At 42.2% G+C, this 23,735-nt stretch overlaps 1 protein-coding gene across 1 annotated transcript in view; it reads left to right on the top strand.

The window, feature by feature from the left end:
* Positions 1-4,486: 4,486 nt before the first annotated feature.
* Positions 4,487-23,735, top strand: part of LOC121590110 (unconventional myosin-IXa-like) — a 36,841-nt gene continuing 17,592 nt past the window's right edge. The window contains exons 1-5 of the mRNA XM_041909506.1: positions 4,487-4,973; positions 13,285-13,395; positions 13,983-14,104; positions 20,299-20,435; positions 20,524-20,759. Of these exons, the coding sequence (XP_041765440.1) occupies positions 4,818-4,973; positions 13,285-13,395; positions 13,983-14,104; positions 20,299-20,435; positions 20,524-20,759 (762 nt within the window). The 5' untranslated portion in view covers positions 4,487-4,817. The remainder of the gene's footprint in view (positions 4,974-13,284; positions 13,396-13,982; positions 14,105-20,298; positions 20,436-20,523; positions 20,760-23,735) is intronic.

Genomic DNA, 23,735 nt, shown 5'->3' with positions numbered 1-23,735 from the left:
CACCGTTTCCCGACCATTGGCAAACAGTGTATGCGAAAGGTCAAGATCGTAAAAAATAAAATAAAGTATATATAAAACAGACACACTCACACATATTCGTCCAAACGCAAACGCACCGGACCGTGGCGCTGGAAGTCCGCCGATTGGCCTTGGAAAAGGCACTCACTTATTGGCTTTTGTAGTGTCTCTCCCTCTCGCTCTCTATGTCTTGGTGGTGGTTCGGGAGATACTCCGGGGAAGGATACTAAAACGTGGACCTCCGCCTCGCGCCTTCGCTTTCCTCAATCTTTTGCTACTATTACTATATCCCTCCTCCGTACTTGCGGATGCGGAGTGACCCTTCCCGTTCCCGTTCGATTGATAAGATAGACTCGCGTCGCGTTGTCGCGTGGTGTGGTTTTAGTCACTCTCATGTTGTAGGTACGGCAAGACCTTTCCTTTCCTTCGCGCGATTGCCTGTGCTGCCGATTGCTCACGATCTGCCTGCGCGAATGAGTGGACGGGCGAACAAGCGGAGTGGTGCCAAGATTATGGTCACATTAACGCTCGGAAGGAGGAAGAAGGTTGTACCGGACAGTCGAAGAGTTTGTATTGATCGAATGTTTAAAGATATCGGGGACTGTTTGTATCGTATTTTTGATCAGGACTTTGAAATATTTAGACTTTAGACTTTTCAGAAATTAAAAAGTACAGTTTATATTGTGGTTCTATAGCTATTTGATATTTATTTATTAAATTCAACGGGCCGTATGTGGTCTTCACGAAGCGAGGCTACAAAAAAGGTATACAAAACTATTCACATGAAGTTAAACGCAGTAACGTAGATACGCAGATTATAGCACTTGAACATGTCGCATATAAGTACAGAGGTCATACGATGTCACGATTGTACTCCTTTGGCCCATCAAACTCGAAGGAAAAGGATATATTTGTTTGAATTGTTGGCATTGTGCGAATGTGTGTGTGTGTATATGTTGCTATATATAGAGAAGCCTTTGTGACATTCGTCAATGTATCGTCAATTTTGGACAGTGGTAGGCTGTACACAACATGAGTCCTTTACCGGAAACTCTAAACGAATGCTTTACACAGCACTCGTATGTTGGAGGAAATTCATTCTCACGTCAGTGCGCGCATCATCATGACGTGTCCTGTGTGGTAAAGTTGCTATGTAACTTCAGACAGGCGTAACACAAAGCAGCAGGACGTTCTCGGTGAAGATGACATTCCAGTAGCAAGCACCACCACACTACATTCGCCGATCCACGAAATGTTTCCCATGTGGACCGTCCCAAGTAGTAGTAACCTGTTTGGACGTGTTAGAAAGACTAGTTGCGCGCATCAGAATGCTGAGTTTCGTTTGTATACGTGGTGTATGTTTGTATGCATCATGCACGAGCGAAGATGTCACCTCAGATGCTTTCTGGGAGATATGTTGGACAGTTTAACCTCAGTTCGTTTGCTCAACTACCATGGTTTTGGTTTTATCACACGATGCAGAAATTAAATATTGAATATATCGAATAAACATGACTATTTTTTGTCCATGTCCATGTGTCCATTTTTCTGTCTAAAAACGTCTTCAATTGTAGTCCCATACTTTTGGTTTGGTAATATGTATACTTAACTTGTGGATTATACTAACCTCAATCAAAGATGTTTTTAAGTAATGAAATGACTTTTTATATTAATTATTATGTACGAAAACAATTGTACTTAGATGTTGCTGGGTTTGATGTCTAAGAATGCAACATACAGTATTGGAGCATGCTATATTTGTGTCTCGCAACAGAATTAAGTAGAAAAAAAACAAGAACACCAGGGCATCGGAAAGCAATCATTCGATTTTTGGTAATTTAAATTTAATGTACATTAGACATTAAGATAATGTGGTATGATGTTATTATTTAGAGCTATGCATAGATATGTAGGAACGAATTCTCAATTTTTATACCTCAACTTGGTCGCTTAGGTTCGTTCGAGTTATAGCAATGCAAGAGCAAACCGGAGATCGTACGACGCCCCACAGTCAGAGTGTTGCCACTTGTGTATGACTCATGGCGAACAATCGACACTGTTCATAGATCGAAGCAACATTATTGGCCTGGAGCGTCAATACGCTGTTGTTCTCTATTCTGTTACGTTTTTACCACCACCGTTTGGTCTGTTCAAGTCATCCGCTCAAGTACCAGTGCTTATTACACATCACTAGCTCAGTGTTGGGAAACGCTGCTCGCGTAGAATGATCCACATCCTGAAGGCATCAGTTGTTGTTACCTTTGCGCCTTTGCACAACACCACAGTACTGCTCACTATCACTGGATGTCATTGTTTGGCGCCCATCAAATGTTGCTGCAAAACGACTGCACAGCCAACCGATGCCGGGGCGATGTTGCTAACCGTGATGTGGTGAACACCTGCCCTTTAGATTATCGAATGTTGTTGTTGTGCCACAGGTGCCACAAGTTGACCGAGAACCGTAACCTCGTAGGCTCGCGGTAAGAAAATCCATATCAGACAGCCAGTGTGCTGCATAGCCGATAAGCGGTCGGCAGTGTTTGCGCCCCGAAGACTTCCAAAGCCTTCCTTATCTGTGTCAGCCCTGGTATGTGCGTATGTGATTGATTGATAAGCGATCGTGTGTCGGAGTTTGCCACTTTATGAATCAGGTCCCGCAAATCGGCAACGAGTTTCATTGCGTCTGTGTGAGTATGAGACACACACCTCAACGGACGTACAGGCTGTTCGCTTGCCCAGTAGGTTAGCTTTAGGCTAGTTAGGTTCACGTATCTCGGTTTGGAGGGTGTCCCTCTGTGTCACACTCCGGTTGGCAGTGAGGTATTGTTAGAAGAAGGTGTGTTATTATCGATTCGCTGTGCTGCCGGGTGCTTTAGAAGCGCAGGTAGTTTCGCTCTAGGCACTTGGTGTTCACCAGAGGGGCTAGGCCATTTAGTAGTTTAGCCTGCTCGTAGATACGCGAGCGCGTGCCACACGACTGTTTACGAGCCGGCTCTTGCATTTGAAGGAAAAATCGTGCTTCGTGCTGAATGCAATAAAGTGGTGTGTGCGGACAGAAGATTGGTTGAAATCTGATTTTACACCAATCATTTCCATGTGCATTTCCATCTACTAGTGACGGTTTGTGGTGCAATGATACAGACCAGCGGTATCCGCACCTCTCTATTGCCGAATGTGCGCGAAGTTGTGGTGTAGTATCTCAAGCGCAGCTGTGCTTCATTAGTAGTAGCGCTAGAACGACGCGCAGAATGCACACTTGCGCGAAACGCCGCATGATCTACGATCACTCGTGCTTGGGTACTTACTAACAGCGCCTCTCCGGCAGTGAAAATTATGACTGAAAAATCGATTTGTGCCCACTACCATACCCCTCTTGGTTGGAAATTGTTCTACTCAGCTTCGGATGCCACTTGGACGCGCTTGTTCGTTTCCAGGGCACGAGCTGGCACGAACTCGGGTTAGCTCTCCAGCGCTAATTCTTCGGCGATGATCGTTCACAGATCGGCGCACTAAGCATTGCGGGACTCAGGCCCTGTCTATTACCGATTACTAGTTACGATTGAACGGTTAAAGTGAACAGTACTGGAGTATGGTATTTTTTGCTCGTTGCTACATATAAACCCACAATCCGATACCGTAACAGACATGTGATTGAAGTTTGCACTCGAGAGTCGTTGATAAGAAAAAAAGTGTGTGTTGGTTGGTGAGTGTGCTTTATCAACAACGCCAACCGTTGCGAGTGTCCGGTGGAGTGGAAACGGTGGGACCAATTGGTGTTGGCGATAAATTCAAGGTTAGCTGAAAGGGAGCTGCCTTAGTACAGTGGCCAATCGATAAGCAGCGCTAAAGTTTGAAAAATGAAGTAGTTTTTTTGTTTGTTATTGTTTAGTGTGCATGTGATTGATTTGGGAGCATTTATTTGTTTGCCTTGTTTTTGGCACAAAGTGTGGTGAAACATGGTTATTTGTTGCGTTTGCCACTTTTTGTTTAGTTATTTCAACCGTAAGAACCGGGGTGACAAGTGTTACTTTACAACCGATCAACGTCTAACCGTCTTCGGAGTTTAATTGCTAGTCCTTAAAAGTGTGCAAGGGAATTGGTTTGGAAAAATCTAATGATAGCGTGCTCCTTCTCATTCCAACCTTTTCATTAGTGGTCACTTGTGCATTTTTGTAGTGAGGTATTAATGCCAAAGTGTGTGTGGCGTTCTAGGTATAGCCTTCCATCGTATTGTGTAGAGTGAGATTCGATGTAAATAATTTGCATTTCCTGTGCTCACGCGAATCGCCGGAAACGTGCAAGAAGATTGATCCACCGGAACCGGGACCACTGGTAATGCTGGTGAACCTGCAGGAGGAGGTTGTCGCAATCTAAACGATGGGAAAGTATCGATCCGATCATTTCCATGCCTATTCGAAGTGTAGTGTGCACGCGGTGTCGAGTACAATATTTGAAATAGTATTGGCAGCGCACTTATGCGGTGTTTTCTTTCATTATTCATTTCAATGCTGTTCTTTCACAGTCCGTTTCGTGGTTTCTATCGGTGAGAAAAAGCTGCATTTTGTGCTGTGAATTAAGTGTGATATTTAAAGCAAAACCCCTGCATAAGAAAGGGAATGTAGTTCAATGGGGTGAAGTGGCGGCATCACAATCAGCATCCATTGACCGATGAATCACTGGGTCGGCACCCAAACACCAATCCACCAACCAAAAAGATTGATACAGAGTTGCGTACAAAGTGTTCCGAAAGGCAAACAGCAGCATCCGCCGTATCCTGTTTAAGTGGTGGAAGTGATGCGATGGAGTTAAACGGAACACAATCTGATTCTTCCGAATTGAGCAGCAAATATCGTCACCGAGACGAACTGACGATGAGAGCTGAAAGGAAAGAAAAAAGACGGTCCAAGATTTACTACGATGATTTTGTTACGCTCGATACGACCGTTATGCTGAAGGTAGGAGACAAAAATCCTCTTAATTTTTAAGCGGACAAAGGTAAAGCAAGCACACTGTCGATGGAGGTTGCATGGTAATTGTGTAATTGCACTTCCTCCCCGAAGGAAGTAAGCTATGAATCATAGCAGTAAGCAATAATAACAATAATCGATATGACATCGTGTTGCGCCGACGATGACGATGAGAATGAAGTTGATGTGATGAGAGGAGTGTGATAGTGATTAGGGCACACGCATTGCTAGCAATGCAAAAAGGGTAAGGTAGGAGGGAAATAGATACGATCCAAAGAATTATGTTGCCCGTTCGAGTGTAGCACACCGAGGGGTGCGCTGATTAATCATTTCCGGCTTAAACGATGCGAAGGGTTCTGCGTTGTCGACTTGCCGGCGACGGATAGAACTGGTGCAATAATGGTGTGATGAAATAATTCAAATTGCGTAGATTAGAACCACGAACATCACACAAAGTGCGGGCACACAAACACGCGCATATTCACGCACGATCAAGAGGGCATGTGTGCTGATGAATTAAAACTTTATTGTTGTTTAGTCTAAAGCCACCCAAGCAGTTTGCTGACTTAGATAACTAGGATCATGAGGAGAGGCATTTTCTGCTTGTAATTAGGAAAAGAATAATTTGTAAGTACATTTTCCATTCCATTGATACCTTAAATATCATCTTGGTGCGTGACCTACATATAAAAGCTAGAAACAATATTCCAAATCTAATGTAGCTTTGATCATTAACTTGTTTACCTTTTATGTTTCTCTTTCATTTGACATTGTCTAACTTCTAAAAAATCTTACCGTTTTGAACAACATTCCGCGGCAATGGAGATTGTAATAGCGCACACCTTTGAGACCTAGGTGTTTGTATGATATTTTTCATGAAAGCAGATCAGGTGTGTGATGGTAATTATGCGCAACGCTTTGATCGTTTCATCGATGTTCCAGATCGTTGCCAGACCGTGGATTTGTTTATCTTGGTTCCTCGACGTTTCTCGGGAGGTTTTGTTTTTCATTTTGAAATGCCTGTCTTGGTCGATATGCTAAATGCACGATTTGTGTACTTTTTATTCATTTGCCTTCCATTTCCTTTCCTTTTTCATTTCGATCGAACAGAAGTTCGGGTTTTTTTTTAAGATCAGTTTTGCACTGTAAAACTTATAATTAATAGTGTATGTTAGTAGTGTGGTGGATTATGAATTGGCATTTTTGTTTACAAAGTATCTGCATATAACTTGTTCATGGATTAATCGTACTTTACCATCAGCAGCAGAGGATGATTCCGTATCTTCACCATCCGGTGATTGGTCCAATTCTGACCAACAATACGCGCGTTTCAAGTTGTTCAATTAAGAGAGCGTTACAATAACATTGCACGTACTCACGCAAGAGTCTAGCATTCCGCGGTGCTTCCAAATAACCTGAGCTGAATGCCGTTAGCAGAGGCGGCGCCGCTGTTGCACTGCATTGGACCAATAGCGTCATCGTGTGCTTCTGCACCTTCGAACAACAACGGCAGCTGCTACGCTTGCTGTCGTATTCGTATGTAGGCTGATCCATTCGACAGTTGCGCCAATAATGATTGATTACTGGAACCGGTTGGCGAAAGAAAAGTGGTGCGCTAGAAGTCCACGATAACCTATAGAAGGTGGTGGCGGGCAGCAAACGAATGAATGAACGAATGGCGTTGATCCGATCTCCCTTTTTGCTTATTACAGGCAGAACAACATGCACGCAACCCAACTCTTCTTCTCCTGTCCGTTCTTGGGTGATGCGTTTGTTCAGTCGTGGTTTTAAAATATAAATAAGTTGTAATTTACGAGAAATGTTGCATAAAATGCAGCTTGGCAATAAAAATTTTTGTATGTGTAATCTTTTGTGCTTGAAACGTTTAGGGCAAATCTTCCAATGGAGCCCTTTCCGTTTTAAGTTCGTAGGCTGAAATTTCATCCTGTCAGCTTTTTGCATTGTATAGCAGTTTTCGAGCAACTATCTAAGTGGGTACGTAGGACTGACTATCCTGCTATGGGGGGAAATCAATAAGTCACTGAAAGCCAACCCCACAAGTGTGTTGGCAGGCCTTGACCGGCATCGGTTGTTGAGCCAAAGAAGAAGAAGAAGATCTAAGTGGGTATAATACACAGGTGGGCTTATCCCAAGGTGTATGTATTTAAAAGGCTGATTTTTTATTTTTAACGATCTTCTTCTGAATGAAGATTTTAAGAGTGTTTTCGTCAAGCTAACAGAAAGCCTGTTTGAGAAAAGTGTTCTCCCATCCTGTCAAAATGTGATGTTCAAATTTGGTTTTAAAAAACATGCTATATGCCACCTGGACTACATACACTTTGATCCTAATCTCCAATATCTGATCTCTTTAATGCACCTTGGGATAAATGAAAACACCACCTTGTTTTGCCATTTTTTTCGAGCAGGTGCTCGAATCTAGTTCTAGCTTTGAGGCTAAAATAATCTAGACTGAAAATCGCAGGCTTTCGTGTGTAGTTTTGTATTGAGTGTTTACATGATTTCAGCCTCCAACTGTCAAACTCCATATAAAAAAGCTGACTAGAATCGTGAAGGGTCCCAAAAGCTGTATTTAATTGAAATGAAACTGAGTTTTTAAGTCAACAATATTAATATTGTTTTAATGAAAACAAGCATTTGTTGGGCGCTCAATTTTTTCCTTTATTTTTCCGTCGTCTTCGGCTAATGCAAATTTAATTTACCTACTTTTGGCTAATGCTAACGTAAGGCTTTCGATATTTCCCTTAAATTGAAGGGAATGCGATCATGAGGTTTCGGATATGCGTGGTCCAATCCAGCCTGTTGATGGGAAATACAAAATGTCTGTTTTCTTGATAAAAGTAGTATATTTTATGTACCGCAATTATCCGCAGTACGCAGTACTCGATGAACACCAATTCACAGTACGCAGTATTCCTGCTAGTTTGACAGCTCCATGTGTTTTTTTTTTTAAATATTTTAATATTTCGGTGTATTAAATGGTCTTTTTTTTAATTTCTTCTTCTTTGGCACAACAACCGTTGTCGGTCAAGGCCTGCCTGTTCCACTTGTGGGCTTGGCTTTCAGTGACTAATTGATTTCCCCCCATAGCAGGATAGTCAGTCCTACGTATGGCGGCACGGTCCATTTAGGGTTTGAACCCATGACGGGCATGTTGTTGAGTCGTACGAGTTGACGACTGTACTACGAGACCGGCTTTTTTTAAATTTACCATTGTTTAAAAAGCAAGTTACATCGAATTTGTGCAAAAGATTCCTGTTTTTCAATAACACTATTTAATTCAAAATTCTGTAAGGATATTTTTTTATCATCGAACCTGTAGTATGAACTATTTTTCCATAGGAATATACGCGAAAACTCGAAATACGCTATTGTGCTCGGTCCCGTACGATAGCGTATATCGGATAATGACTGCACTAGAGGAACAGATACAGCAATTAAATGTATTATTTTTTTCAACACAGATGTTTTGACCAAAACCAAAAGATGTTTTGAAAAATAGGATCGTAATTCGAATCACCCTTTTTTATCACACCAACCAATATCACCTCTTCTAATATTTTTTCTATTATAGCCAAGGTGTGGTGCACCGGATCTGATACCACCGTCAGATGATGGCATTCGACATGTTTGCACAGATGCTCAAGAAAAAACACGGTCGTGTTCGTTGTCTGCTGTATGCCATGGTGTGGATCATTCGTATCGCTAAATCTCAACTTCCACGTTGGCGGGCTGCCCAGTATTTGGGGCGGAAAACACCTGCTGCCCCTGTGTCACTCAATCATCTCATACAGTTTTAGGAATGGGGATGATACGGGACGTTGATAAAAAAGAGTTAAAATTCTTTAATTCCCTGAAGAAGATTGTCTTTCTTCTTCTTTTCGGTGGCATGCACGAGCCCTTCCCATCTTTCGTTTCGGACACGGCAAAATGCTATTCAAAATTGAAAAAATCTAATTCTTCACACAGCTTGCGCGTTTGTGTGGCAAAGCCGGTTGGGACAACATCCACAGTGTGGGAAGGGGCAGACGATGGCATTAAATTAAAATCGTCTGACTGTGTTACATCACAGTTGGCCATTGCCAGAAATTTGCAAAAAAAATAATAAATAAATAAATAAATAAATAAATCGTTGGATCCAAAATCAAACTGCCTACGGGTTGGCTTGTGGTCGATACGTTTATTGTCGTGAATTTGAGTGCCATATCCGGCACATGAAAACTTATCGTTTGTTTACTGTTATGCAATCATCAATTTACTCCTGCGCTTTTTGTTCTAGAAGTAACAACATCCGATACATCGGAACTATGGAAAGTGTATGAGCATGAAACTGATAACGGATCTTTGAAAACGAGATCTACTTTCGTATGCTACTGTAAATTTTGCAGTTTTTACAAAGAACATCATGTCTAACCCTTTTTTATGTTACTTCGTAGCTGTCCGTAGTAAAATGTGTGATAAAACTGCGATCAGTCGTGTACCAGTTTGGAATGTATCAGAATGTATTTTTACACGTGGAATGATCAACATGTTTTTTTTCATATGCAAGAATTCGACGGCGTAGGTGGATAGGAATCCGGCCAGGGATCGTGTGAAATAGCAACTGAAACGTGTTCCATCTCGAACATCTTAGTAGTAGTTGTTGTTGTTAATCGAGGATCAACGGGGGTACGTGAGCGGGATCGATGGAGGGTTGTGATGGTTGGCATCATGGGATGGAATGAAATTCTCAACCGAAATCCAAACCTTCCTTCGTTGGTCCAACGGTCGTCGTGGTTAGTCGTTGGGAACCAGCGACACCTGAGACGAAAGACGAACACAACGAAGAAGCAGCCGTGTCTTAGACACGAACAGCAGCGGTTCGTTCACGTCTACTCGCTCGTCCCTCCCATACTTGACGTAGAATCGAGTTTGGCGCGCCGGTGCTAGTTTTCGAGCACTATATCAAACAAATATATGTACGCATAAATTTGCATTTTTTACCTATATGTGTTTGTTTGCAACGGCCGGCGTGCGCGCGAGGCGAGCGTTCTTGGACGCCGCCGCGTTTGATGGTGTATTAAATTCTTCGCTCACAACGAACGTTTGAATTCGTATTGACGAGCACACAGGGGGTGGTGTAGACGTTGATGGGTTTAGTGTGTTTTTTTTACTTTATGTATGTGTGACCGCACTATGTAAGCCCGATGGGACAGCAAACAACGAATACAGTAGGTAGCAGCTGCTAGGATTTTTGGCAGGTTTACATTTCTCAGACATAGAGGTCGGCCACATATACAGGTCGGAGAAATGGATAATATTTGTTGTTTTTCTGTGTTCAATCGAACAAAGCACATGTAAAAATGTGTAATACTATGTCTTGATTTGTGCGAAACACAAACAATGTGAATAGATTGTACGTGGTGCAGAGTAACTTTCAGTGGTGGTCATGTCCATTATATTCGTGGTCATGTCCATTATATTCGTAATTCGTAATTCAGGGGTTCTCACAATTGTAGGACACTGTCCTGATTATTTCTTATGTGAAACAAACTTTTTGTGGTGAGAAGTGGACTCTATGGCATCTTTTGTGGACAGGCTCGTTTGGAATCTAATAGGACTGTCGTAATTATGAAAACCCCAAAATAAACTGAACACAGCAGTGGGACATGGATAACAATTCAGTGATCATCAAAACTGTTGCATCGTAAATATGTTTCCATTCGTAAACATGAGCCAAATATATACCTCTTGTCAGTTTATTTAGAATGCCTATAATTCTCAGGTTATTTTTTGTTTGTTTATTTTTATAGAGACTTTGAGCCGATGCAGGTCATGTTGTCGACCTGTCTCTTTGTACGTTTTCTTTTATGAGACAATTTCTTAATTTAAGTATGTGTGCGATCGAAACCTCCTAATTAATAAACCCAATCAGTCAAGAGCGAGATGGCGTTGGTTGGCTGCAACGAGACAGACGAACGCAAACTCGCGTATATTGCATTGGTATGAGTATTTTTTTTTTACATCAGAACAGCATGATTCTACGTATGATCTGTGCGCAGATTTCGACGTCCCTATCCCTAGTCTCTGCTGCTGGTCGGTTTGGTTACCATGCCGTAAAGGCCGGCTTTATTCTTCTTTTCCCCAGGTCAAGGCTGTTGGTAGCAAACATCTCCCGTAACCAGCACCCGTATAATGCACACAGTTTACCAAATTTAGTAGCCAAAATGTGGAGTCCTTTGCCGACGACTTCTCGCAATCCATTTAGCGCGCCTACATGTGGTGTCTGGTCTGGTTTAAATGGTTTTTCTAAATGGAATTCATTCCGTCACTTCGTTCAGTTCTCTTCGCTCCCGTTCGTATTTCGTCTACGGATGACTCATCCGCGTTAGTGAGAGCAGCCTGTGTGCCGAAGTGGCACCCGAGCTTCAGGGAGTTGGTTGGGGCGTTTTCGTGACATCATTCACAGCTGGTGACGATGCTCTCTCTCTCCCTGGGGATGTTTGGACCGAAACAGTAGTATGCGCGATGAAGTAGGGAGATGGTTTTATGCATTTATCCAATTAATGTTGATCGCAGCATGTCCATTCCATTGACCGTCTCCAATGATCTACCATTGCAGAAGTTTTAATATTTTTTGGACACATTCATGAGTTATAAGAACAAAAATTATAATTCTGATCGAAAAATTACAATTAGAATAATTTAGAAACATTGGACCTTTTCCAGTTTGCAACTGAGAAGAAGGCAACAAGACAAACTTTGTCAATATGCGTTTGTGTACTCGGTGTGGAATGATCTTTTCTTTGGATGTTATGTTCGATCGCCCTAAATGCAAGAATGTACCTGAGCTCTATAGTTCTTTCGATTTCTTTCGACACTCCAGATAATTTACAACAAAGCAAAAATCAAACCAAGCACGTCTTAGACCCATGAAGGCGAAATATCACTTTCAATTTCCACACTTCCGGTCTTGCCAAACGTGCTGCCAACGGTTTCTACAGCTAGAGCGCCTATCTCGCAATGGCTGCAACTGCGTAACGTGTATTTTTATCTTTTCCTTCTTCAATTCAAACGTGTGTGACCGCTCGCTTTCCCGTTGGGAAGGGGGGGGGGGGGGGGGGAGGGGAGCCGTTTTGCGGGAGCCAGTTTCTATTGCGGCTTTCCTGCTGCCAGCGGCGTAATCTGAGGCCGGTTTAGAGTCGTTAGCATTTTAATGCGTTTTTTGCCTAATTTTTGCAACAACTTTTTCTATCCGCCGCGAGCAGAGTGGCGATCAGCTGACCGATGGGGCAACTTCTTCGGCGGAGATATTAACCCAGGACGGATGATGTTGGTCACGTTGAACTGCAATTCGAAAAGTACATGGTTCCACTGTCTGATGCGTAGCGCTGCGCGACAGTATCAACCAGCCATACAGAGGGTCGACCTAATGAAGAATGTTGCTAATTTTCCTTACCCTAAGCACATGGTTCCGGAATGTGATTGAGAAACGATTGAAAAGTGTTTGATACATTATTTGTTAAGGCAAAGAATAGTTAAAGTTGCTATTCCAATATAAACAAAGAAACTCGTGTTCAGAATCGTTACTGCTATTTTCTGCTTCTGCTTCCTACCGTTGGAATAATTTGAGTCGTAAAATATATATTTTTAAAGTATAAGAAAACTGCTGCGGTATTCATAAACTGTTATTCGTTATCCGTATCCCTGTTATCGCCCTTTATATTCTACGTCTTGATATTCTGTCAGTGCTCTTGTGTGATCTTTAGGACGCGTCTATGCAATTGAATATCGGGCTGTCCCAGTAGTAATTTAAATCAAGCTATCAGTTATATCCGATGTATGTATGTGGTACAAATGTATGACATATTTGCTTTTTTACTTATTTATTTAACACTACGGATTTCACAAAACATGTTTGCAATGCTCATACATATTTTGCCCTTCTTTCCCTTACCAAAACCCTTTTCCAACATTTAATCGCCCGTTAACTTTCCCTTCTTCGGATACGAATGCCGTCGAGCTTTTTGCGTGGTCATCGGAAAGATTTTTCTTATCACGCCTTTTCCCGAGTGCAGCGAATGCATGCCCTTCCCCCTCATTCTCCCCCATGTCAATGTAATCGTGTGACCGTGCGTGCATTGACACATCTTCTTTAACTTGTATGTGGCTGTTTTTGTTTACTGCTTTTACTGTTTTTACACCATTGCATTTACTGCACATTAACCGATCCTAACTAACCTATACTTTGTATTGTTTTCTCTTTCATTCGCTGTCCGTCGTTCGCGATGGAACGGAACAGGTCTACGTCGGTGCACTGTCCCTGCATTATGAGGCGCTTAGTGTGGAGGCATCCAAGCAGACCACGGCCGAGGAGATCGTTTCCTGCATCGTCGAACGGCTGGGACTAACGGTAAGCAGCATCTTTTTACGTAAAATGTTCCTGTTTTCTAATACAAGCGTACGAAGGTGTAGAATATTTGATTCAAAATAACAAAATTTTAAAAATAAACATATTGCAGTCAACTTTCAGTGACAGCACTCAAGTTTTAGATTTAAACTTTTTTTGTAATGTTATACTTGACATTTTTTTTAATGTTGTGCATAATTTTCAAGAGAATGTTACAAATTAATTTGATTGTATTTTCTTATGCAAAAAATAATCGAAAAATATGGTTAGATCTTCTTGACAATTTAAACAAAAGATATTTGATTAGCAAAATTATTTCTTTGTAAAGGAATATAATGTTTATATTGAAATTTATTAGTTATTAACTATAAGGCTTTAGTTTCTAAGGCTGTATAAAAATGTTAAGATGTAAAATAGTTTAATTTGTATGAGATTGATGCACCGAAAAGAAGAAAGTATTGAATTTTGATCTTCGATTTTAATGCCCTATCTTAAGCAAGGTTAAACAAAACTCGTTAAAGGTTTGCACCCTCATTTCAAACTACCATTTAACTAACTTGTTTCATTTGCTGTTCAATGTGCCGTTGCAGGGAAACAACTATGAGCTGGCAGAAGTGGCCGGCGAGTGCAAGGAAAGGCGACTTTCCGCGCACGAAAAGCCCGTCTCCGTTATGCTGCTGTGGCCGATGCACTCGGAGAAAGATTTTCATAGGTAAGTTCATAGCAATACACAGAGAGTGGAACGCATACACAAAGGGGGACGTAGGAAAGAGAGGAGGGGGGGGGGGGAGGCGGGGCAGTACGAGTTTGTGCTGCATTGTCCGGACGGGCTGTTGTGCATCCGGTGCAATTTATCAGCACCAGGTTTTGATGAAATGATGATTACGAGAGGGAAATATGTTACGGCCAGTGTGATAAAGAGAAACACGTCGGCTAAAGAAGGAAAGAAAAACCGTAGGTCCGGAAGCACATTGGCACGGTCGAGGAAATGAATTTCACTTTTACTTTTACCTCACAAACGCTTGTCACACTAACTCGTTTAACGGAGGGGATCTGAACCGAGAGAGCGAGCGAGAGTCCAACACTCTCGGCTCGGAATGGTTTGGTATGAAGGAAAACCTCACACTGTTTCGATGATTAGGGGGAAATTGATTTCCCAACACACAATCATTGATTGCAACAGTGTCCATCATAAAAGTCGTGCAATCAAACAAAGCTGTTTGGTCTCGGACAACGGAAAGTTTAAATTGAAAACTCTAATGTGATATCGATCGAACCGTAGCCGGGGCGTCGATGATTTTGCTGTTGGCGGTGATTCGATATTGATTTTGCTCGATTAAATTTTAATCATTCGCTTTTTTAATACAATCCCATGGATAAAACCCGTGAAAATGTTGTTGAAGTTAAAAACAGCTGCGCATCAAAATCGGGCCCACATCGATTTTCAGCGTTTGTATGTTATGTTTCTCCATATATGTTTCCTGGTTACAAAATTGAACATGTAATGTATTTTTGGCATGTGATGATATATGACGATCACTTTATTCCTGCAATGAATGACCATATTCTTCATCCAGATCAATTGCTACTACTCCTCGTTTGTAATTTATGATCGTATCATATGATAGTGTTTTTTTTTAGATGCAACCTGTCGAAATAGAAAGATTCTTAAAATACACTCAAACACAAACAACTAACCTCGTCTTGCCATAAATACTTTCATCGTCCACTACTCATGCGCATCCATACTAATCAACTCATCATCACACTGTCGAACGTTAAATTTTTCTCATTGTAAGCTTCACCTACACTGTGACTCTTCTCCTCACCACCCTGTCCATCTCAGACAGTAAAGCGCTGTTTTTCCACGCATTCCAATCTGCAGTGAAATACCAGAACAGAAATAACCTATCCACGGATTGTTCGAGGCAAAGGGAAAGGAAATGACTTGAACGTAACGTGTGTGCACGTTCCTTAGTGGCGCTAATTTGTTTACTACCGAAACCCTTCATCGCTGTTGATCGATTTATCCAAATCTACCGACAAATCAAAAGCTATAGCACAGCGTGCTTCGATGCGTCAGACTTCCGCAGTAGAAAATTGATGGGATGGGCGAAGCTTCTTCTCATGTGGCGTGTGGTTGGTACGAGGTGATCGTGTGGATGATGGGGATGAATGTCTCTAATGAAGCCGGAACATGCTTGCTTGATTTTTTTAATATAAATATTCTTACATTTGCACGATTTTCATAAATATTAAAACATTTGACATTGGTGTATTTGTATTCCATGTCGAATGCTAATCAGTATTTGCGGCTTATTTTCATTAGTTTTAATAATTAGTTCGAGTTATGTGAAGTACAAGCGCATATATTTTAGCGCATGATAATATAAATAGACGTTATTTTTATTTCATACCAAACACAGAGCAATTCAAATGTTATTATATATTTGAATTACAGGGGAAGTTTAGTGGTAATGTCGTTAACTCGTACGACTTACCAATATACCCGCCGTAGGTATAAGTCTCATGGAACGTCCCCCCAAGCCTTACTGACTATCCGGCTGCGTGGTACTGAAGTCACGAAAGTCTATATAGTCTTTCGAAATTATTACTTCAAGAACATCTACTTCTCGATCGAGCCAGCGACCTAACATCGCGTTGACGGCAGGAATTCGATTTAAACAGTTTATTTTAAAAATCATGTCGCAAGCATTTTTTATAGCGAACGAATGCTCTATTTGCCCTGGCGTTTGCTTTCAAACTCCTCCCACACTGGTTTCATGTTCCATCGTCCTTGCCAGAGGAAGCGAATGAAAGGTTGGTGTCACATGGAAATTAGATTCAAATCACTCTCATCTAATTTGGCACTTATGATGAAGTCGTTTGGCATTCGCTAATTAGTTCAAGCACCGCGTGGCCGTTCCTGTTCAGAGAGCTGGAGTGAGAATGCATGTACGTATGCCGTCATTCATTGGTTTCCGTTGTTACCCGCGGTGTCCCAATGTATCGACTACCTAGCAGCAGATTACCTACGGGAATATCGTATTCCGAGAGCGTGATGATGATCATAATGGAGCACCACTGCACATTTTCTTCGCACTGTGGGGGTGGAATTTGGGAAAGGATGCGCTAAAATCCTCCGTCCCACTGCCATGGATCTAATGCTCTGGCAGCGTAACGTAAAATAACAGAAGTAAAAATGCGAAGAAACTGTTGTTTTTACGATCGATCGTTTTCGTTACGTCGTTCAGTCATATTCCCTCCTGATGAATGATCCTGAGATGATGGTTGCGGGAGGAGGAGCTTCCTATAGGTCGGGGTGGGTGTAGTTTGACAAGTTTTACAAAATTCCCGCTGGTGGATTAGTTCGACTAAGACAACATGACAGGTATTTGTGATGGAAAACATACCTTTCTATTGTTTACATTGCCGCCTAGATGCGCGGGCGTAAAACATTAAACTTTTTTTCCTTTCATAACCTGTTTCATACTACGTCAGATGTCTTGCATGTGGGTTATGTCATCAAGTGACAATATGCCGACAGGGCCATATATTACTGTTAAAATTAAAGTACCGTATTCTAGCGTGTGTTACGACCCCCATTTAGGTCTAAAATGATTAAAATCATTATTGGGGTCGGTATACATGGGAAGTAACTTTGAAAGATTGAATATTACACATGAGACATTACATTTGATTACATACCAAGATAGTCTGGTATCCATCAAGATAATAGGAGTGTTGCCAAAGAAATAAATAAGGAAAGAGAAAGTAAAATGAAAACTGAATAAACAATTGATCTTATTGATTCTTTAAATTGGTGATTCAAATTCTTCAAACTGATGGCCTTCCATTCGCTTGTACTAGAAGCACGAAAAGAAAAACAAATTCGATCTGAATCAAATTGGTATCATTGACACATTTATTTGTTGTTTTTTACTGTTTTGACCGCTCCCAACTGTTTATTTTTTTTTAATAATATTGAATAATACATCAGGGAGTGGAGTCTTTATACACGCTAAAATGCGAAACACCCTGTCTCAGTTACATCTTCATTCTAGCTGATCGCGCCACTCTATCGTCAAAAATTGCACTTAAGGATCGCCAATCATTTACGCCCACCTAGTGGCTCGCTAAGCACCAAACACTCTAGCTTTAGTGCTCGACAAACTTTGTACTCCTAAAAATGTATAAACGCAAGAGAAGCAGATCATTATTACTGAACTGAAGTCTTTCAAAGAAAACGTTTATAACCTTACGCAAACCTTACGGTCTATGCGAGTCAACTGTGGACGATCTGTTCTCTTATTTCGAAATGCATGCATCAACTATGCGATAGCATATGATGTAGAATTGGTATAAATACATGTCATCGCCATTTTTGAAGCAATAACATTTGTCTCGTGAAAAACAGACGCGGTTTAGCGTGCACTCTGGTACATTTGCGTGTGGATCAGAGTCGCTAGCACCGATACACAGAGGGTGATCGTGAAATGAAATAAAAATCCGTCCGTTTGTGCGACTTTATGGGTTGAAATTTATTGTGTGTTTGTGCTTTCCCCTTCGATGTGTATCTTGCGGGTTTTTGTTTTGCGGCCGGGACATTCCATGCCCGCTGTTGCGTTTTGTTGTTGCCACCGAATGCAAGGTACGCCAGTTCAAATGCTAACAACCTTCCTATCCAAACTCTGCTAGCCTCGCTGCTGGCTTGGACGGGGTGGGACACTGTTTTGACGCTTCGATGACATTTATCATCTTGAAATGCGAACGAAGGAAAACGACGGTCACCATACCCCGAGCCGCACCCATACAGTCAGTTACTTTGCAATGGTTTTCCTTCGGCGTCGTTTCTGAATGTTATTGTTGAATCTGACCACACCAACTGTGTGCGGTGGTAGTGTTTTGTGTTGTCCACGACGAAAAGAAACTCGCGTACGATAAATGCTTGCACAAAAAAACAACCCCATCTCGTTAGGAAAATCTCGCAAAAAAACAAGGTGAAAAACGATGTACGCATGCTCGATCAGTTTTGAAGTTCGGACTGTGCCGCTTTTCAGGTCGCGGCAAACGCCAGAGCTCACACATACACATATACGGTCAGCTGTGTTATGTCAAACGTGTTTCGATGGAATGAAGCGGGGGGGGGGGGGCTGTGGTTCGTCGCACCGTGGACAGAGCAGAAGCCTTGGAGGACGTTGTGATTGTTGACGACGCGAGGAAAACGGCTTGGTTAACGATGATCAACACCATCCTCCGCTCATGACCGTGCGGGACCGGGCGGATGGTGCATGGACGTGTTGGGATGGGAAGCATGTTTCGTGGTTTAAGTAGTAGTCCCCCTCCCTCCCTCTTATCTTCATTTGACAGGGTGAAGCATATTTTTGGATCATCTGGTGAAAGCGTTTCCGACAAAGTGATGGTGCTGGTCCAATTATCGTTCTTTCGCAATTGGACGATAAAGGGGAGGGGGAGTGTGTTTTGGAAAGGTGTCACGTTAGGCATTTGTGTTAACATTATTTATGAACGAGTGTATTATTTACGCGTGTGGACCGGTTGAGTCATATTTATAAACTGCTAAGCTATGGGTTAGCTCTCGTAAAATCGTGTTATGATCTGTTAAACTGACTGTGCATTACCTTCAGCGTCGGGAAGGTCTGAATAGTTTTTAGTGTTTTTTTTTCGTTTTGTTGTTATTGTTTCAAGATGAATTTACCTGTCACGCAATCTAACCGCATGCAACAAAGCACACGGGGGCAGCTGGGCGATGAAGCGTGTCGAGTGGAATTAGTTTTTACACATCCTGTTGTTTTCGCTCTACTTTATTGGCAGCTAATTAGCCTTTATGATGAAGTTTAGCTAGATAGGTGTCGTAACTAAACCAAGAAAAACCATGAAGAACCACAGTAACAGATCTTGTGTTTGGCGGCACACTGCTTCCGTCCCGTTCTCTAATCGGACTGCGCTGAATCCGTAAAGCAGTGGTACAGCATTTATTAATATGTCATAATTTATCCAGAAGCGTTCTATTTACCTTCATTTCGCGTTTTCATTACCATGTAACTTAGTACGGTGGCGGTAGCCGTTCACCCGTTAGATTCTGTTCTATAGGAATGTAATTGAACGTTGCGCTGCATTTTGCGTGCATTCTATTTGGTGAGCCGTCACACCAATACTTTCTTCTGTTTGTTTTTCTATATATTTTGATTTTTGCTACCGCGACCAGTCCACTTTGTTCCGACTGGTGGTGGGACGTATGCCCATTCACGATCATTACACTCTCCAGAGCAAATTTATTCCTTCACCTCCGAGACAGACCTCCGTGAGTCATGCTCGCTAGAAGCTAAATGAAGTTCTACGGACAAGCAGAGCAATCAAACACAGACGCATCAAACTCTGGGTGGATGGGAGGCATGTTGTATCTGCGTTTCCCCGAGCGTACATCTCGAGTGGTTTTTGCAATGTGTGATGTATGTAGTGCAATGTTCGTAACGAGTCGAACTCAGTGCCGTGAACGTTTGTTTTTTGTATTGTATCGCAATGAAGATCTTTCAGAAGTGAGAAAAACTAACTCCTTCAGTGTGGGTAGGGGTCTCTGTCGCTCACTACTCTTGTGTGGGGTGTGTTTGTGTGGTCGGCCAAACGTGGTGAAATTTAAATCGACAAAATAGGTTTAATTTGCTTGAAAGTATGGGCCTACCATTTATAGGTGCAACAATTATATGTATTACATTCAATACAATGTTTTGTGCGAGATCGGAATGACTCATCGAACGAAAACATGATGTATATTGCATTATTCATATGTGTAGATTTTAAATTGCGCTAAGCGGTGTTTGAAAATATCAATGAAAAGCTTGAGTATAAATTGTAAAACTCATTTATGTTACCCCTTTCTCATTGCAGATTCTATCTACGTGAAATACAAAGCGACGTTCCTTGGCTAGATAGTTATGGACTCGATCCACAGATACTTAGAGACTTTATACCGTTTCTGTTGCAGAAAGAAAATAGGGAATATCCTGACCTGTGCCAACTACCAGGTATATTTGCATTGGACAAAGATCGCCCCCGCTTCTATCTAAATCCTACTAACTGTTTGCGTTCTCTTTCTTTCCCGCCCTTGAACAGATCTTAACGAAGCAACGCTACTCGAGAACCTTCGCCAGCGGTTTGAGGCCGGCCACATATACACGTACGTCGGCAGCATCCTGATCGCAGTCAATCCGTTCAAGTTTCATCCCATCTACAATCCAAAGTATGTGCGGCTCTACCAGAACCAGCGGATCGGGCCGATCCTGCCACCGCACATCTTCGCCATCGCGGATAACGCTTACTACAACATGCTGAAGGAGAAACGAAACCAGGTACGCACGATGAGCCGGTGTGGTGGGCCTCTTGTTGTTGTTCTTGGGATGCGGTCAAGCTAATTGACCACTATTGTACTTGCATGTGCGGAAGTAGCTGAGATCAAAGAGTTGATGATCGAAGCGCTTAAGAGCGTCAAGTAATTAATGAAAGAGCGCCCCCTCTCAACTGTCAAGAGTGCTGTAGGAGATTTTATTTCAGTCAGGAGAGGGAGTGCAATAAGAACGCTACGAATGCCGTGAGCTAGAATGGTCCTAAATGTAGGTTAACCTTTGACGTATGCTATAAGAGCGGATCGATTTCCTATAAGAATCGGTGTTAGTGTACCTGTTACTGTGAACTTTAATGGAGTGGGACAATCACTCATTCGCTCGACCGCCCAACGGGTATAGTTCATTAGAATGGTAGTTAATTTTATCAAAGAGCTCTTCACCGCACTCGGAAGGGATAAAATGTCGATGTGCGGATGTCTTCACCAGTATCCTGAAACGCTGTCGAGAGGAATTCCTTTCTGCATAGTTTTGTTTTTGTTTTTTCCTTTCAATGCATCTGTGTATTATGAGCATTTGGACAGTTTTGAAGGCTTTGTTCGCTGAACGATGCAGTATGGTGGTTGTTCATTTAGCGACATCATCATGCATGACATTTGCAGCATCATCATTACAGTTAGCGCAAAAAGGGTCAGCAGAAAGAGAGAAGAAAAAAAACCCGGTATGCACACTTCATCTAGGTTGTGGACAATCGCTCGCATCAATTACACGAACGAAGCCAACGACAAAGTGCACCCTATGTGTTGCGTTCTTCTACGCACACCGTTTCATTCGCGCACATACATACTCACCCGATACTGCTCTGCATCTTAATGCTATGCGTCCACGTGTGTTTGTAACAAATGCGGTTCGTTGGTTCTAGGCGCAATGAGTTATGACCATCGTTATGCTATGCATTAGGTACCGTAGAAAGGAACCATCGGCTTGAACTTGAATATGTGTGAATTACTCGCAAAAACAGGCTGGTGTGTGTAGAATGCGTGAAATTTTATTCGAGTGATACATAGCAGTTCTTTGTTTTTATGATTCCTATAGATTGTAGTAGTAAGTATAGATTGTATGATACTTAAAAAGAAGATTAATTAAAAAGGGAAAGAATCATGCACAAACACATATTCTTTAAAAAAAATAAAAACAATGTTCCGAATGTCTTCAAATTACCTTAGAAGCACAGAAATTAAGCAACAGATTCTGTGTAGTGTAAAATACGAATTTTAATGCATCAACAGTACCCCTCGCCGCAATATGGCAGAAAGTACATTAACCGGACATAAAACGTTTCACCGTTCTGCGTTCGAACAATCAACAAGCTTGTGGATCTTTAGCAAGGGCCAAGCATTGAACGAGAAGATAAATTTTATTACTTGTCACTTCATTCCATCCATCCATCCATCCAGCTGTCCATGCTCTAACAGCCGAAGCATAGTGATGCCGTCATCATCACAGCAGCGTCAACATCTCAACTAGAACCACCACCCTATCCTGCTCTTCACAAACACGCACACACACACTCATGTCAGTCATATTTTGCAGCCGACGCTGCAAAATGGCACCACGATGCATTTTGCGCATTGCCGTCCGTTTTACGATTCGATTACTCCCGTCCCAGACCCCTGGTCAGGTGCTATCTTCTGCGTGCCCTTTGCGCGCTTCTTGTTCTCCACGATGCCAGATGTTGGTGTGTGGCCAAGCTTGCTTGCGGCTTGCTTGCTTGTTTTTGTTGGTAATGTGGTTGTTGCGGTATTCGCATACCTCCTCCCACAGCGGCGACGTGTGGGGGACGACGATGCATTCTTTAGATTCCTTATCCGCTTCCAATTGGAGTTTAATTAATCTTATTCACTCATTCTGTTGCAAAACAACGCTGTGATTAAGGGGATCTCCTTTATGCAATTCTAATGCGGCGTTTCCGCGCGCGGGACGACGTTGCTGTAGACACGTTCCTTTAGCGCTATTATTTTGCGGTGGAAATAAAAAGATGCTTTGAAGAGAATGGTGGGCTGCCTTGAAAGGACAAGGCAAGGACATTGGAGTGTTGTAATACATTGAATAGCTTGCGCGTGTATCGCGCGAATAAAACGGACCTTTTAAAGTACGCCCTCGTGGGCAGGATACGTCCTCTGTTTGTATGCAAGCAATTAAGATGAGTCGTATGACCAACACCCTTTATCCTTTAACGTCTTCACACACCTTCTAGTTGGATTCCATTTATCAATCTTGCGCAGTGCAAAATCGTACGGGGCGATTGGGCGTTCAACCAATTACGAAATTGGATATCGAATCGCACTTGGTGCCTCATACACTCTCACATCCCCAGGAGGATGTATTCGGCTTTTTTCACAGTTTTCTGAATTGGTAGTATAGAGATGGGTTTGGCAAAAGGGAACGAATCGTGTGTTGAATTTGTGCCAAACTGTATACGGTTCGTGGTGAGGACAGATGCATATGTAAATTGACAATTTCCTATGAGACGTACAGCAGTACGCGACTGGACTGATGAATGAAGTATGGGAGACCACAAACATGCACATACATTAGAGCAATGATTTTTTATTTTATTTCAGGAAGCTATCGTGGCGGCATAAATATAGCATTTTGCAAGCCATTCTCGGTTACGAGTTGAACATTTTTTATAATACTAGAGGCTAGAACAAGTTGCTGCGTGCGTGCGCGTGTATATTGGTAAGAGTAGGCGGACTTTCCTTTTGAGTGTGGAATACCTTTGCCACTGGGGACATATAGTTGGCGGCGTGACGTGAGCACATTGCCTGTCTGACTAGTGACGAGGTACGACCGTGGCATTCATACGGAATGGCGAATGAATGGTCAAACGAGTTATGAATGAATGCGGTGGCGTCAGAGGCTTTTTTATGGTATCTTATAGCGCTAGCGTTACAACATCCTATATACTTGACTGCCGGCTAA

This window comes from Anopheles merus, chromosome 2R, assembly GCF_017562075.2.
Source record: "Anopheles merus strain MAF chromosome 2R, AmerM5.1, whole genome shotgun sequence".
NCBI classification, from domain to species: domain Eukaryota; kingdom Metazoa; phylum Arthropoda; class Insecta; order Diptera; family Culicidae; genus Anopheles; species Anopheles merus.
This window is presented reverse-complemented; position numbering and strand designations above follow the sequence as displayed.